Source organism: Apodemus sylvaticus, chromosome 1, assembly GCF_947179515.1.
Source record: "Apodemus sylvaticus chromosome 1, mApoSyl1.1, whole genome shotgun sequence".
Taxonomy (NCBI): Eukaryota; Metazoa; Chordata; class Mammalia; order Rodentia; family Muridae; genus Apodemus; species Apodemus sylvaticus.
The window spans coordinates 192,869,464-192,883,751 of record NC_067472.1 but is presented as its reverse complement, the minus strand read 5'-3'; the positions used below and the strand labels follow the sequence as shown (position 1 = coordinate 192,883,751).

The 14,288-nt window shown below is 37.6% G+C and overlaps 1 protein-coding gene across 2 annotated transcripts in view; it reads right to left on the bottom strand.

Moving 5' to 3' along the window:
* Window positions 1-473: 473 nt before the first annotated feature.
* LOC127683358 (probable alcohol sulfotransferase) overlaps window positions 474-14,288 on the bottom strand; it is a 29,100-nt gene continuing 15,285 nt past the window's right edge. The window contains exons 5-6 of one of the 2 annotated variants that reach the window (XM_052180539.1): window positions 5,151-5,328; window positions 474-586 (exon numbers count right to left, since the gene is read on the bottom strand). In XM_052180539.1, coding sequence (XP_052036499.1) covers window positions 474-586; window positions 5,151-5,328 — 291 coding nt within the window. The remainder of the gene's footprint in view (window positions 587-5,150; window positions 5,329-14,288) is intronic. The other variant, XM_052180546.1, reaches the window with a different exon arrangement.

Here is a 14,288-nt window from a genome sequence, read left to right as displayed (position 1 = left end):
TTAAAACTGGAATTCTATGAAGTAAATTGAAATTTGCTGATAATATACAACAAAACAGTAATAAAAGTAGCAAATATTTGATGACTCAAAACTCCATGATTCTAGGCTGAAGAGATGACAGATGGAGAGATATTAGTAGTACTGTTGTGCTTAGGTAGAGTACCTGAGATCAATTCCTAAGACACAAAGCAGAAAGTTTATAGCTACATGCAACTGCAGGTCCCTCAGAATCAATGCACTCTTCTGACCTTTGAAGGCACTACAAACAGAAAAGTATACACACAACCACAACCAACAGAACCATTACCACCACTACTGTTGCTACTTCTTGTATTAGTAACACTATCTTTTTAAAAAATCACACTCACAATTTTGCAACAGGCTTTATTCTATGACCACATTCAGTTATTCAGATATAGAGCAACAGGAACATAAATATCAGTGTTCACATAATATTTAAAAGTTTTGAAAACTTATTCCCATGGGAACATCCCTGGAGGGAAACCAGCCATTTTCTCCTGGAATACTTTATCGAAGGCTTCAGCTTGGGCCACTGTGAAGTGATTCTTCCAGTCCCCGGTTGTGCCTGGAAAATGTGAAGCAGGTACAAACGTGGTTTGATAACGGTCATAACACTGCTCCAGCTCCTCCCATCATATGCTCTTACCACACAGTAAATAAATCAAATTATAATTTTCTGTAGAAACATTCTTAAACCCTGAAATCATATATAGAGACTTCTCCCTCTGTAGAAATTATGTCCCACCTTTTCCTCTCCTAACCTATATGATAGACAATCTAACAACAGCAACACTGGCTTGACCTTTTACATATCCAAATTATTCCTGCTTCCCATCAAACCTGTTCCCATCACAATAACCAACTCAACAGTGTTTATTATCTCAATGATCCAAACAGACTTCAATTGTTCTGTCTACATTTTAATATTTGCTTCTAGAAGTTCTTCACAGCAGGCTAGCTACTTTTAAATAATATCTTAAAATAGTTTCTACTTGTGTGTGTGGGTTCACATGAGTGCTGCAGATACACACAGTTATGAGCAGCATTTAAGGTGTCTTGATCTTCCCACTAGATACAGGGGATCCAGCCACTCCCAGCTGAGAACATTGCAGGATTTCTGTTTCACTCAAACATGGTGTTTTGTGATGCATGAAGATCTGTATAATTTCAGTCCCTGAATTTGGAGCACTGTCTCCTCTGACCATACATTGGTTCTCACCACTCCTTTCCAGAAGGTCTTTAGTTTGAGCCTTACAAATTGTCTAACTGCTCATGCTGTGCTGTGTCTTCGTTCACCCCCAGAGGGCTAATATCTTCCATATAATTATATCTTGCTCTTTGTTCCCTTATTAATGACACTGTAACCTTCTTTTTCTATCTTTCCTCCACTTACCCCTCTGCAGGCCCCATCCTTGTTTTATGTTCTAGCTGTGGCATTGTCATGTGTTCCATACATTTTCTGGTTTGAATATACATATAGAATATGCATCTAACATATTTGAAAAGAAAATGTTTCTGAAATTAATAAATGGTTCATTTTGCAAAGAGTGCCAGACATAGAGGACATACTGAGTGTGGGATAATTTTTAATGAATTTTGCGAATACATGAGAAAGGTAGAGGCAGTGCTCCTATTATGCTGATGGGAAAAATGAGTCTATGAGATGTTACCTAGTGTGATAATGATGGATGTGTATTTGAATCCAAAAAGATTGACTATGGAAGTCATACTTTATTTTTTATCACATTACTGTGTTTCTGTATCATCATGTAAGTTAATTTTAATTCCTTGAGGGCTACATTAAAGAAAATATGAAAAATTCATAAAAATGTAAACCATTTATACAGCATATTCAAATAATCCATCATTAATTGATATGAATATAAAAGTGTTGTCTAATTATATGGGCACCTATCGATATCCATTGCTACTCTCAGGTTCCTTATTTTCTTCATTATCAGAACATGTTTTCTTATTGTTTTCCACAGCATACCTGGATCCTGATAAGCCAACCCAGATAGAGGTTGGACTACAAAAAAAATCAACAAATTCAATATGGCTTCTCAATGAAATAAATCAGCCCATCTGAGAAAATCACATCTTTGGAGACACACAAATGGATTTCTAATGCACCTATGTCAAAATTCTGTGCACCTTGTAGAAGTACATTTTATTTTCTTTCCTACTTTGCAAAATCTTTCCAATATTTTTGTTTCATATAGTAGGATAACCCTAACATGTAGTGTTTATGCCCCAGTCTATGGGAATGCCAGGGTGGGAAGGCAGGAGTAGGTGGGGGAGAACCATCAAAGGGGCAGGTGGAGGGGGATAGGATTGGGGGTTTTCTGGGGGGAGACCTGGAAAAGGGATAATATTTGAAATGTAAATAAAAATAACCATTAAAATAGAAAAATACTTTAAAAAGAAAGAAAAGGAACTTCCTCATAGTTCTAAAGACTGGAGGTCTCACATCAGGGTGTTGTCCAGATCTTTGTAGACCTGTTTTGCCTGTAGATGGCAGGCTTCTTCCTCTGACCTTAGGTCATCTTCTTTGTGTCTCTGATTAAAATCTTCTGAAGATACCAGTGAAAATGATTAATGGCCCAAGTACCGTAACCAGTAAACATACACTGTGAAATAATGAGGACTGGAACTTTTAAGGTTTGCCCGAAGATCTTTCCTACACGTCTCGAATGTGGCACTATCTTTATAAATGTCTTGTCAACCAAACAGTGGTTGGATGAGGGTGAACATCTCTCTAGTCTGCATTTCCTGCAGTGTCTAACTATGGAATTACAATAACGACAATTGCATTTGGAAAATTATGACTTGGAGGTTAAAACCAGATTCATCTAACCAACTTGAATGATTGTATCTCTGGGGCAAAGCTGACAAAGCAGTTCTCCAGGGGCAATACAAGATATTTTACTTGTGTATCAAGAGAAGAACCATTCAAGGATATGGGAAAATAGTTGTAATGAATAGGCTAAGGCAAATCTAACACTTAATACCACTTTTTTAATGCTTTATGGTTAAGGAAATTAAGTTATCTAATGGTAAATAATGAAATTGGTTTTAGCATTTATCTTTGAATTTCTCATCCGTTATGATTCAAAATTGGCACTAATCTGAGAGAGGAATTGAGAATACAAATATTATCTTTATATACTTTTCCTTTCAAAATTGTTTCCGGAGACATCTGTTTCATCACCCTCTATAATGAAGTAGTGACGCAATGGGCAATGCATATGATATATAATGGGTAATAAAATTTGTGTTCCCCAACAGTGAGCAGGTTTCCAGAGGTACATGGCTTACTAGACATGTGTCACACTAGTATAACAAAAATAATCCCCATGAATAAAAGTTGTCTTCAAATGCAAAAACATATGCTACGTATAATCAGTAGGATAATTCAATTACAAAAGACTAATGAAGTCTGATCAAGCATTTAGACAGAACTAAATTATAATTACTGTATGTATGTTGTATATATGTATTCCTCCTATCATTTATGCTACATGACATAGTATGCAAAAACATATGCTACATATAATCAGTAGGATAATTCAAATGCAAAAGACTAATGAAGTCTGATAAAGTATTTTGACAAAACTAGATTATCATTATTATATTATGTATGTATTATGTATTCCTATCATTTATGCTACATTACAAATAGTATGTGTATTAGGAAGAAATTCAATCTAAAGGTGGTTTCATCCTAGAGTAATCTTACTGCAAAAGCAGAAACGATAATTGTCCTCATAGAATTCTGTTTAAATTCTATTCCACCTGCTCTGATGTGTCTCTGCTAAAACTGTTCCTTGTCATTTTCCTTATCCTTTTGCTATTAACAGAGCTACTTCATTCCTTTAAGCATTTAATGACAGATTTTATGTTGATATACTATTTTTTTTACCTCTGCCAAATTCTGACTCATTATAAGAAATCTAAGAACAGCCCACTTTTCTTAGGTGAGACCTACATTTCTAGGGCAGAGAAATATGTCTCCACAGAGTCTGGAGTGCAAGAGTCTGAGGGCATCTGGCAACAGCAGCATATTTTTAGAGATGCCTTGATCTTTAGTGTATAAATACCAAATTTCTTTTGGTGATGGTGACATATCATTATGCTCATATCTGAGTCAAAAATTTCTATTATGAGGACACTAAGAGTATTGAATTAAATACAATCTGGTAACTACTTTGACTTCATTTCATCTGTGAAAACTCCTGATATCCTTATATTGTTACTATCTAAATCTCACACTCTGGAGCTGAGGAGCACTGAAGATAAAGGCTGAAACATTTAAATTATGGGTAAAAGAAAATTAAGCCCATAACTCTTGACTTCCTTCATTTATACCCATGTTTTTATTCATTGGTAAATATCTGATGACTGACACCTTTTTTCTTTCTCTCTGAGTTCCATCTAACATATCATTACCTAATCAGGTCTGGGTGTGGCACAAGGTCTGATTCATTTTGGCAACGTGACTCCTTAACTGTACAGCTATGAAACCATGTATGCATGAAAGAGGTGGCCCAGAAATTGAGAGAATTGAAATTCCCCTTCTAGGAGTTATAATTCTGAAAGAAAAGAAGGGTCATGAAACTAAAGTAATATGAACATAGTTGGCAAGTATCATCAGATTTTAAACCTAGGGAATTTTTTAGTCCTTTTGGGGGTCTACTCTTGGCTTACTATAAGACAGCAATCTTCATCTGATCAATATATTTCCCAGATGTTAATGTAATTTTTGTGGTTCTATTGCTATCATCTAAGATATATCTTTGGTCTACTGCTTTACACATTTTTTATATTTTAGAGTTGAGGATTATGTTTCAGGGAACTTTACAATGCCTCATAGTAATGTTACTTTCCCATTTTTTCATTGAAGTTATTGGATATGACCATCTCCAATCCCAAGATATCTCTCATAATAAATCAACTTTTCAGAGTGCCTGAAGCCCACATCTTGTCCATAAAAACATTCTCCTGTAATGTCTATAAGAAGCTATCGGTAATGAGCAGTGACTCTCAGTATATTGCCAACAAACTCTTAGAGATTCACCACAACTCTTTCACGTGTTCATACATATTCTGAAGCTAGACAATCTCTTTACCTTTTCTCATAAGTTGCAAGCCATTAGTAACCACATCATCCCCGATGAGACTAAAATTGGACATGTTGTTTTCTTTCATGACTTGGAAGGAGCTGTACTTGAGGACCAGTTCCAGCTCATCTGGCCCTAATTTTTTCCCTAGGAAATCACAGATCTTCTTTATGGTTCCCTTTGTATCCTAAAAGAAGAACAAACAGAAATGAGGATGATAGACGTAGACATCTGAGAGAACAAATGCAAAGAAGGGATCTGTGGATGGGGATGAGAAACAGGATGTGCAGAAAGGGCATCAACAAATGAGAGAGCATGAATGGTGTTTGGACAAGAAAAGGCAATGGAACAAAGGGAGGAAGTACTCACACACATTTATATATTGAGTGGGCTTGCAATGTGGCTGGTCTTTGGACCCTAAAAGATGGAGGCTGGGGTTTCATTTCAGGGAGGAGAAAAGTTTAGCGAAAGTCTCTCATAGAGCCAACATTAAACTTAAACTTGCTTTGCAGAACATACAAACCTTGAATTTTAGATGATCCTGCCTCATCTCCATTGTGCTGTGTGGTCACAGGTGTATACTCATACAGCCACTAAATATACTGAGATTTTTAAAAAATATTTGCTTTATTTACATTTCAAATGACAACCCCTTCCCATGTTACCCCACTGAAACCCCCCCTATCCCATCTCACCTCGTGCTCCTCACCTCTCTCCCCCCACCAATTTCCTGGCTTGAATTTCAGTATTCTGGGGAGTCCAGCCTTCAGAGGACCAATAGCCTCTCCTCTCATTGATGTCTGAAATGGTCATCTTCTACATATGTAGCTGGAGCCATGGGTCCCTCCATGTGTACTCTTTGGTTGCTGGTTTAGTCCCTGGGATTGCTGGGGGTACTGGTTGGTACATATTATTGTTCCTTCTGTAGAGCTGCAAACTTCTTCAGCTCTTGGGTCATTGCTGAAGTTGCCTTTGGTCTTCCTTCATCTTTAGTTCATGTGGTCTGCCAGTTGTATATTCGGTGTTCTGAGCTTTTGGGCTAATATTCACTTATCATCGATTTTATACCATGTGTTTACTTTGTGACTGGATTATCTCACTCAGGATGATATTTGCTATTTCCATCCATTTGCCTAAGAATTTCATTAATTCATTGATTTTAATAGCTGGGTACTACTCCATTGTGTAAATGTACTGCATTTTCTGTATCCATGCCACTGTTGAGGGACATCTGAGTTCTTTCTAGCATCTGGCTATGATAAATAAGGCTGCTATGAACATAGTGGAGCATGTGTCATTATTACATGTTGGAGAATCTACTTGGTATATGCCCAGGAGTGGTCTAACTGGGTCCTCAGGTCCAGGTCCTTTGTCCAATTTTCTGAGAAACCCCTAAACTGATTTCCAGAGTGGTTTTAACAGCTTGCAATCTCACCAGCAATGGATGAGTGTTCCTCTTTCTCCACATCCTCTCCAGCATTTGCTATCCCCTGAATTTTTGTTCTAGGCCATTTGACAGCTGTGAGGTGGAATCTCAGGTTTGTTTTGATTAAGGATGTTGAACATTTCCTTGGGTGTTTCTCAATCATTTGTTATTCCTCAGCTGAGAATTGTTTAGCTCTGTACCCCATTTTAATAGGGTTATTTGGTTCTCTATAGTCTAACTTCTTGAGTTCTTTGTATATATTAGATATTACCCCTCTACTGCATTTGGTACTGGTAAAGATCTTTTCCCAATCTGTTGGTTATCATTTTGGCCTATTGACAGTGTCCTTTGCCTTACAGAAGCTTTGCAATTTTATAAGGTCCCATTTGTCAATTCTTGATTTTAAACTGTAAACTATTGGTGTTCTATTTAGGAAATTTTCTTCTGTGCTCATGGGCTCCATGTTCATAAAAGCAATATGAAGCAAACCAGTAGCCAAAATCCAACTAAATGGAGAGAAACTTGAAGCAATCCCACTAAAATCAAGACAAGACAAGGTTGCCCTCTCTCCATATTTATTCAATACAGTACTCAAAATTCTACATAGAGCAATTAGACAAGAAAAGGAGGTCGCAGGATTCTAATTGGAAAGGAAGAAGTCAAACTATCACTATTTTTGCACGTGATATGATAGTATACTTAAGTGACCTAAAAAATTCCACCAGAGAACTCCTAAACCTGATAAACAACTTCAGAAAAATGGATGGATATAAAATTAATTCAAACAAATCAGTATCCTTCCTATACTCAAAAAGATAAAGAGGTTGAGAAAGAAATTAGGGAAATTACACCCTTCACAATAGCCAGAAATAATATAAAATAACTTGATGTGACTCTAACTAAGCAAATGAAAGATCTGTATGACAAGAACTTTAAGTCGCTGAAGAAAGAAATTGAAGAAGATCTCAGAAGATGGAAAGATCTCCCAGGCTCGTGGATTGGCAGGGCTAATATAATAAAAATGGCCATCTTGCCTACAGAAAGCTATAGATTCACTGCAATCCCTATCAAAACTCCAATTCAATTCTTCATTGAGTTAGAATGAGCAATTTCCAAATTTATCTGGAATAACAAAAAACCCAGGATAGCAAAAAAATATTCTCAACAATAATCTCTGGCAAAATCAATTTTCCTGACCTCAAGCTAAACTACAGAGCAATAATGATAAAAACTATAAGGTGTTGGTACAGGGACTGGCAGTTGGATCAATGGAATAGACTCAAAGATGCAGAAATGAACCCTCACACCTATGGGACCATTGACAAAGGAGTTAAAACCATCCAGTGGAAAAAGACAGCATTTTCAACAAATGGTGCTTGGTCAACTGGCAGTCAACATGTAGAAGGATGCAAATTGATCTATTCTTATCTCCCTGTACAAAACTTGAGTCCAAGTGGATCAAGGACCTCCACATTGAACCAGATACACTGAATCTAACAGATTTTTCTGTTTTGTGAAATGCATGTTCTTTTATTGAAAAGGGAAGTAAAAATATTTTATGATAAAATTGAAGAGTTATGTAGAAAATATTTCTGTTAAAATAGAAGCGATATATCGAAAAACACGTTAAAATTAATTGACAATTCATGAAAAATTAAAGAGTAAAGTGGTAGACATTTAAAACATTGCTAAGTTAATTGAAAATGAAATAGAAACATTTTAGGAGAGAATTGAAGATTTATGTGTTAAGACAGTACCTCACTATCGAGTTTTGTCTTTGGTGATGGAAGTTGATATGGAAACCAGTATACCTCAAGCTCACAGAGATCCAAGATCAATCGACCTGGCTTTTTTCTTCCAAGTGGTGGCATTGAACCACTCCTAATGTGCCCTGTGATGATCAAAGAAACTTATAGAAATGCTGCTAGACAGTGATCAAGGTGAGTGAAGGAATGTGCCCAAAGACCTCAACTTATTAATTTTGGAGCCATATAATACTGTTTACTTAGGCTAACTAAGAACAATACAGCTTTCTGGCAGTTTCATAAAAATGCTCTCAATATTTATTACTTGGAGGTACTTCTGAGAGATTTTGTTTTGAGTAAGCATGTCAGAATGCAGCTCAGATGGGCATCACATTCACAATTTTTGTGTCTCAGATCTCCAACTGTTACAATAAAATATTTGTACCCCACAATTAGCTTAATCCTAGAAGATAGTCATTACAAGGCAAAATCTTAGATCACCAAAAATTGTGTGTTAAATCCTAGACCTCCCCCTGGGGCTATGAAATTTTATTGGTTTAAAACTTTCTTTTGCATATTTATCACAGTTCTACTTAATATTTCATATGAAGGGAAACCATCATGACAGTGACTGAAAGGAATGGGTTAAGTGGTCAGAAAGAAGACTTATGGGAATCTGCACTAGTGTGCAGCAGACAGCTAGTTACTGATCCATTCTAGAAAAAACTGAATTTCATGATGATTAAGTAAAAGATTCTACATAAGAGAAAAAGAATGTGATTAAAGTTTTTCTTTTTTTAACATATAAACGTTCTACTTACTGAAAGACAACACTTAAGAGGTCAAATATTTTTTAAATCGTTTTATCTTTCAGTTTTTCTTTGGTTGCACTTTAATTTTATTAGTAAGTATTTTTCTCCATCCCTTTAGGGAAGCTGTAGGTTAATAGCAGACCTTCGCCTTTCCCTCTGTGCCATACCAACTCCAGTAGATTCTGTGTGACAAGTTCCACAGGCTGAGGCATTAGACTCCAAAGGAGGGAGGTCTCCTGGGAACAGTTGTGGAATTCTCTAGCTAGAGAATAATCCTGAGCTGTAGTTCTCAAGGCAGTTTTTTTGCTCTCAATTTCATCTTCCTGATCCTAATAGCCCAGGCAATAATCCATTCTTTGAAGTAGAGTCACTGGCCACAAACTCTTTTCTAAGAACTGCAATGCTTTGTCTCATAATCATTTACATAATTACAACCTCCTAACATCATATAAATTTATATGGCTATGCATATGCAGATGAGGGTGGCTCTGACACTGTGGTATGAAAAGCATTAAGTACAGCTTTAAATTGAATGTCAAGAAGTTTTTACAAAGTGAAAGCTAGATGTTAGATAGGGATTACTCACAGAAACTCATTAAAACCTAGGGGGTATGACCAAATGTTTTTAAGAAACTTCAAATTCTCTTTAAAGGCTTGCTGTTAACTACAAGTGACTCTATATTCTAATCAGAAAGATTGATGTTATCTGTGATTGATCCTCTAAATCTGTTACATGGGAAACATTATACCTGATTGATTTTGCATTTCCTTGTACCAAATGGTTATGATAATTGTGCCTGCTTCACTGGATACATCTTTTGAAATGGTAATACCGACTCTTTGTGTATAAGAACCCTTACTTGAGAGCTCCGAAATACATTCAGATTCAAACCACCTCAGGGTTTGTTTCTGTTTATCATCACCAAATCCATGCCTTTCCTGAGTACCAAAGCACCCCCTCAGTCATGATTCACACACACACACACCGCTGAGACAGTCTGTGGCAGCTGGCACCCAAATAGGGACCTTTGGACAGGTAACCTTTCCCCTTTCTTTCCTTTTTCTCAAGTTAATGGATCGGCTCTCGCCAGGGAACTGCAGTCCCACCAGTAAAGGATCATTGGTTAAGCATGAGTAATCTTGTAGTAACATGGGGCAATCTGAGTCAAAGCAGGAATGAATGTTTCTTTCAGTATTTACAGGAATAGTACAGGACTATGTGAAGGCCTGTATAGATGCCTCACCAGCCGTAGTGCAAAGAATGGCCTACGCTGCAGCTATGAAAGGACAGAAATTCAGCGCCTATGTTAAACAGAACTATGGTGGAGGAGGAAAAGGAAACTCCAAGCCTAATTGTTTTAAATGTGGAGAATCAGGACATATGCAAAGGCAATGTCCAGAAAATAAAAAGAGGGACTCGAATAAAAGGGGTGTTCCATTGGAAAAATAAATAACAAATCCAAGTTCCACAAAAATGGAACACCCCTTACAGAGGAAAAGAAAGAGGAAAACTCAATTTAGATTTTAAGTCAGGGGCAGTTTCTCAACCTCAAACTTGAAAGAAAGAAAAATACTGTTAATATGGGTGTAAAACTGGTCACCTCAGATAACCTAAATGAACAACATTTTTCATAGGGGCCACTGAGGGCTTGTTATATACAGATAAAATAGAATAAAAATCAAAAGAACCTATATGGCTCAATCAATGGCCCCTATCAAAAGAAAAAATAGAGTCTATAGAACAACTTGTGTAAGAACAGTTGTAAAAGGGACATATTGAAGAAAGTAACAGTCCCATATTTGTAATAAAGAAAAAGTCAGGGAAACGGAGATTATTGCAAGACCTCGGGGCAATAAATGCCACCGTGGTAGACATGGGAGCTTTACAGCCAGGACTGCCCTCTCCAGTAGCAGTCCCAAAAGGATTGAATATAATAGTAATAGATTTACAAGACTGCCTTTTCACTATAAAATTACATCCTGAGGATTGTAAAAAAAAAAAAATGCTTTTAGTATATCAGCTATACCATATAGAAGATATCAATAAAAAGCATTACCTCAAGGAATAAAAAATAGTCTGACATAAAGTAACAAATTATAAATAAAAATTAAAAAACAAAGCTTGATGCTTTAAAAAATTAGTTTTAAAATTAGGGCAAGAGATAAAAAATATTAAGGTTCAGCTTTTACCAGGTGCCATGCAAGCGTTTGATACATATGCATAACACCATTAGCCTATGATAAACAACATAATTGGACTCTTACTAAAAATCATGTGTTGGTAATTTTAAAAGATAATGATATTACTCATGATATGGCTTAATTAAAAACTCATATTTCAGCGATAAGCAAGGCACATGATGAATCATGTAGTTTACAAGATTTGGCTCAGTGTTAGCTCAGATCTGCAATCTCTAAAACCTGTAAGTTGGTTACATTAGATTATTTTCATCACCATGGCTACAGGAATAGCCATGGCTATTCTCCTTATCTTTTCACTCATTTTCAGACTAGTCTCCTCCTCCATTTCCCCTGACAAAAGAGATATCTATGAGCTTCAATTAAAAAATGAAAAAGGGAGAGATGCCACACCAACTCCAGTAGATTCTGTGTGACAAGTTCCACAGGCTGAGGCGTTAGACTCCAAAGGGAGGAGGTCTCCTGGAAATGGTTGTGAAACTCTCTAGCTAGAGGATAATTCTGAGACATAGGTCTCAAGGCAGTATTTTTAGCTCTCAATTTCCTCTTCCTTTTTTCACAGTATGGTCCTAATAGCCTGGGCTGATAATCCGTTCTTTGAAGTAGAGTCACTGGCTGCAAACTCTTTTCTAAGAACTGCAACACTTTGTCTCATAGTCATTTACATAATTACAACCTCCCAACATCATATAAATTTATATGGCTATGTGTATATAGATGAGGGTGGCTCTGACACTGAAATATGAAAAGCATTGTTTAAGTACGGCTTTAAATTAAATTTCAAGAAGTTTTTACAAGGTGAAAGCTAGATGTTAGATAGGGATTACTCACAGAAAATCATTAAAACCTAGGGGGTGTGACCAAATGCTTTTAAGAAACTTCAAACTCTGTTTAAAGGTTTGCTGTTAACTACAAGTGACTTTATATTCTAATCAAAAAGATTGATGTTATCTGTGATTGATCCTCTAAAGCACTTACATGAGAAACATTATACCTGATTGATTTTACATTTCCTTATGCCAAATGGTTATGATAATTGTACCTGCTTCACTGGATACATCTTTTAAAATGATAATACCAACTCTTCATAAATAAAAACTCTTACTTGAGAGCTCCCAAATACATTCAAATTCAAACCACCTCAGTGTTTGATTCTGTTTGTCATCACCAAATCCATGCCTTTCCTGAGTATCAAAGCCCCCCTCGTTGTGATCCCCCCCCCCGTCGTGATTTCTCCCTCCCCTGGTTGGGTCAGTCCACAGCACCTCTGCTTTTCCAGATCCCAGGCTCAACTCTCATCCTTAGCTCTGGAGTAGAAAGCCTGTGGCAGCACTCCCCTTCTCTAATGGATTCAAAGATCTTTCCCTTCTTAAATTTCTCCCTCTACTCATTACACAATACCAGCTCCCAAATTCAGCACTCCATGAGAACTCACAGACCACTCTGGCTAGGGAAAGAGATAGACTAATAGCAGATAGATCTTCACTTCTCTCAATGTGTTTCAAAGTCCAAGTCTTATCTCTGTATCAGAACACCAAACTTTGTGGTGCGAATTGCTTTTCCCCAGCCTTCAACTCCAGAATGCATTCCTGAGGAATCCACAGCACATCATGAGAAAGGAAGCAATATGTTACACCATCAGATCTTCATCTCTCCCTCCATTCTTCAATTCCAATCCCTGAGTCTGATCCCCACCTCTTTCTTAAGCATACTGATGTTGCCCCTCTTTATTATCTAGCCCTATTACCAGGAGATTGATTAAGAAGATCCTGGTGGAACACCCTGCTTTCCTCTTCCTTGTTAAGTCCCTCTGCTCAGGCCAGTCCATCTCTATTCCTGACTCTCAGGTCCTCAACCCATAAACACATCTTACCAGGTACCCAATGTGATTCTCTTTTTTAAATTTATTTTTATTGAGTGTCTTCTTCATTTACATTCCCAATGGTAAGACCCTTCCCAATTTCCCCCCTCCCAAAAGCCCCCCTTCCCAATGATTCCCTACCCCTCCTACCACCCCCTGCCACCATGCACATACCCCTCTACCCGACACAGTCCCACCTCCCCCACAACTATCCCCTCCCAGCCTTTTCCCTTTGTTGTGGCCTCTATTGAGCCTTTAACAGACCAAAGACCACTCCTCCTACTGATGCCCAACAAGACATTCCTCTGCCACATTTTTGGCTGGAACTATGTATACCCCTTGGTTGATGGTTCAGTCCCTGGGAGTCTTGGGGTGTCTGGGTGTCCAAAGTCATTGTTCTTCCCATGGGGCTATATACCCCTTCAGCTCCTCTGGACCACCCTCCAGATCCTCCATTTGGGACCCCAAACTCAGTCCAATAGTTGGTTGCTAGTTTCTGCGTCTGTATTTGTAAGGTTCTGACAGGGCCCCTCTGGAGACAGCCATGACATGCTCCTTTTGGTACATGCTTCTCATCATACTGTCAGGGTTTCATGACTGTTTATAGGATGTATCCCCAGGTAGGACACTCCCTGGGTGGTCTTTACTTCAGACTCTGCTCCACACATTGCCTCCCTTGTTGCTCCTGTGAGTATATTGTTCCCTTTCTCAGAGGAACCATAGCACCCTCACTTAAGTCCTCATTATTCTTGAACTTCTTGTGCTGGGTGAATTGTAGCTTGTTTATTTTGAGCTTTTGGACTAGCATCCACTTACTAGTGAGTGCATGCCATGTGTGTTCTTTTGTGACTGTGAAAAATACTAACATGAAGAAAGAGATGCAAATCAAAGTTCATGAAGCATACAGAGCACCAAGTAGACTGGACCAGAAAAGAAGGTCCTCTGAGCACATAATAATCAAAACATTAAATGTACATAACAAATTATGAAAGGATGTCCAAGGGCTAGGATGGGTGAATCAAGCAGGAAAGGGGAAGGGAGAGGGGGTTATTGAAGGGAGTACAGGAAGAGACAGGTGAAATTAAGAGGTATTTGAGAAGTAGT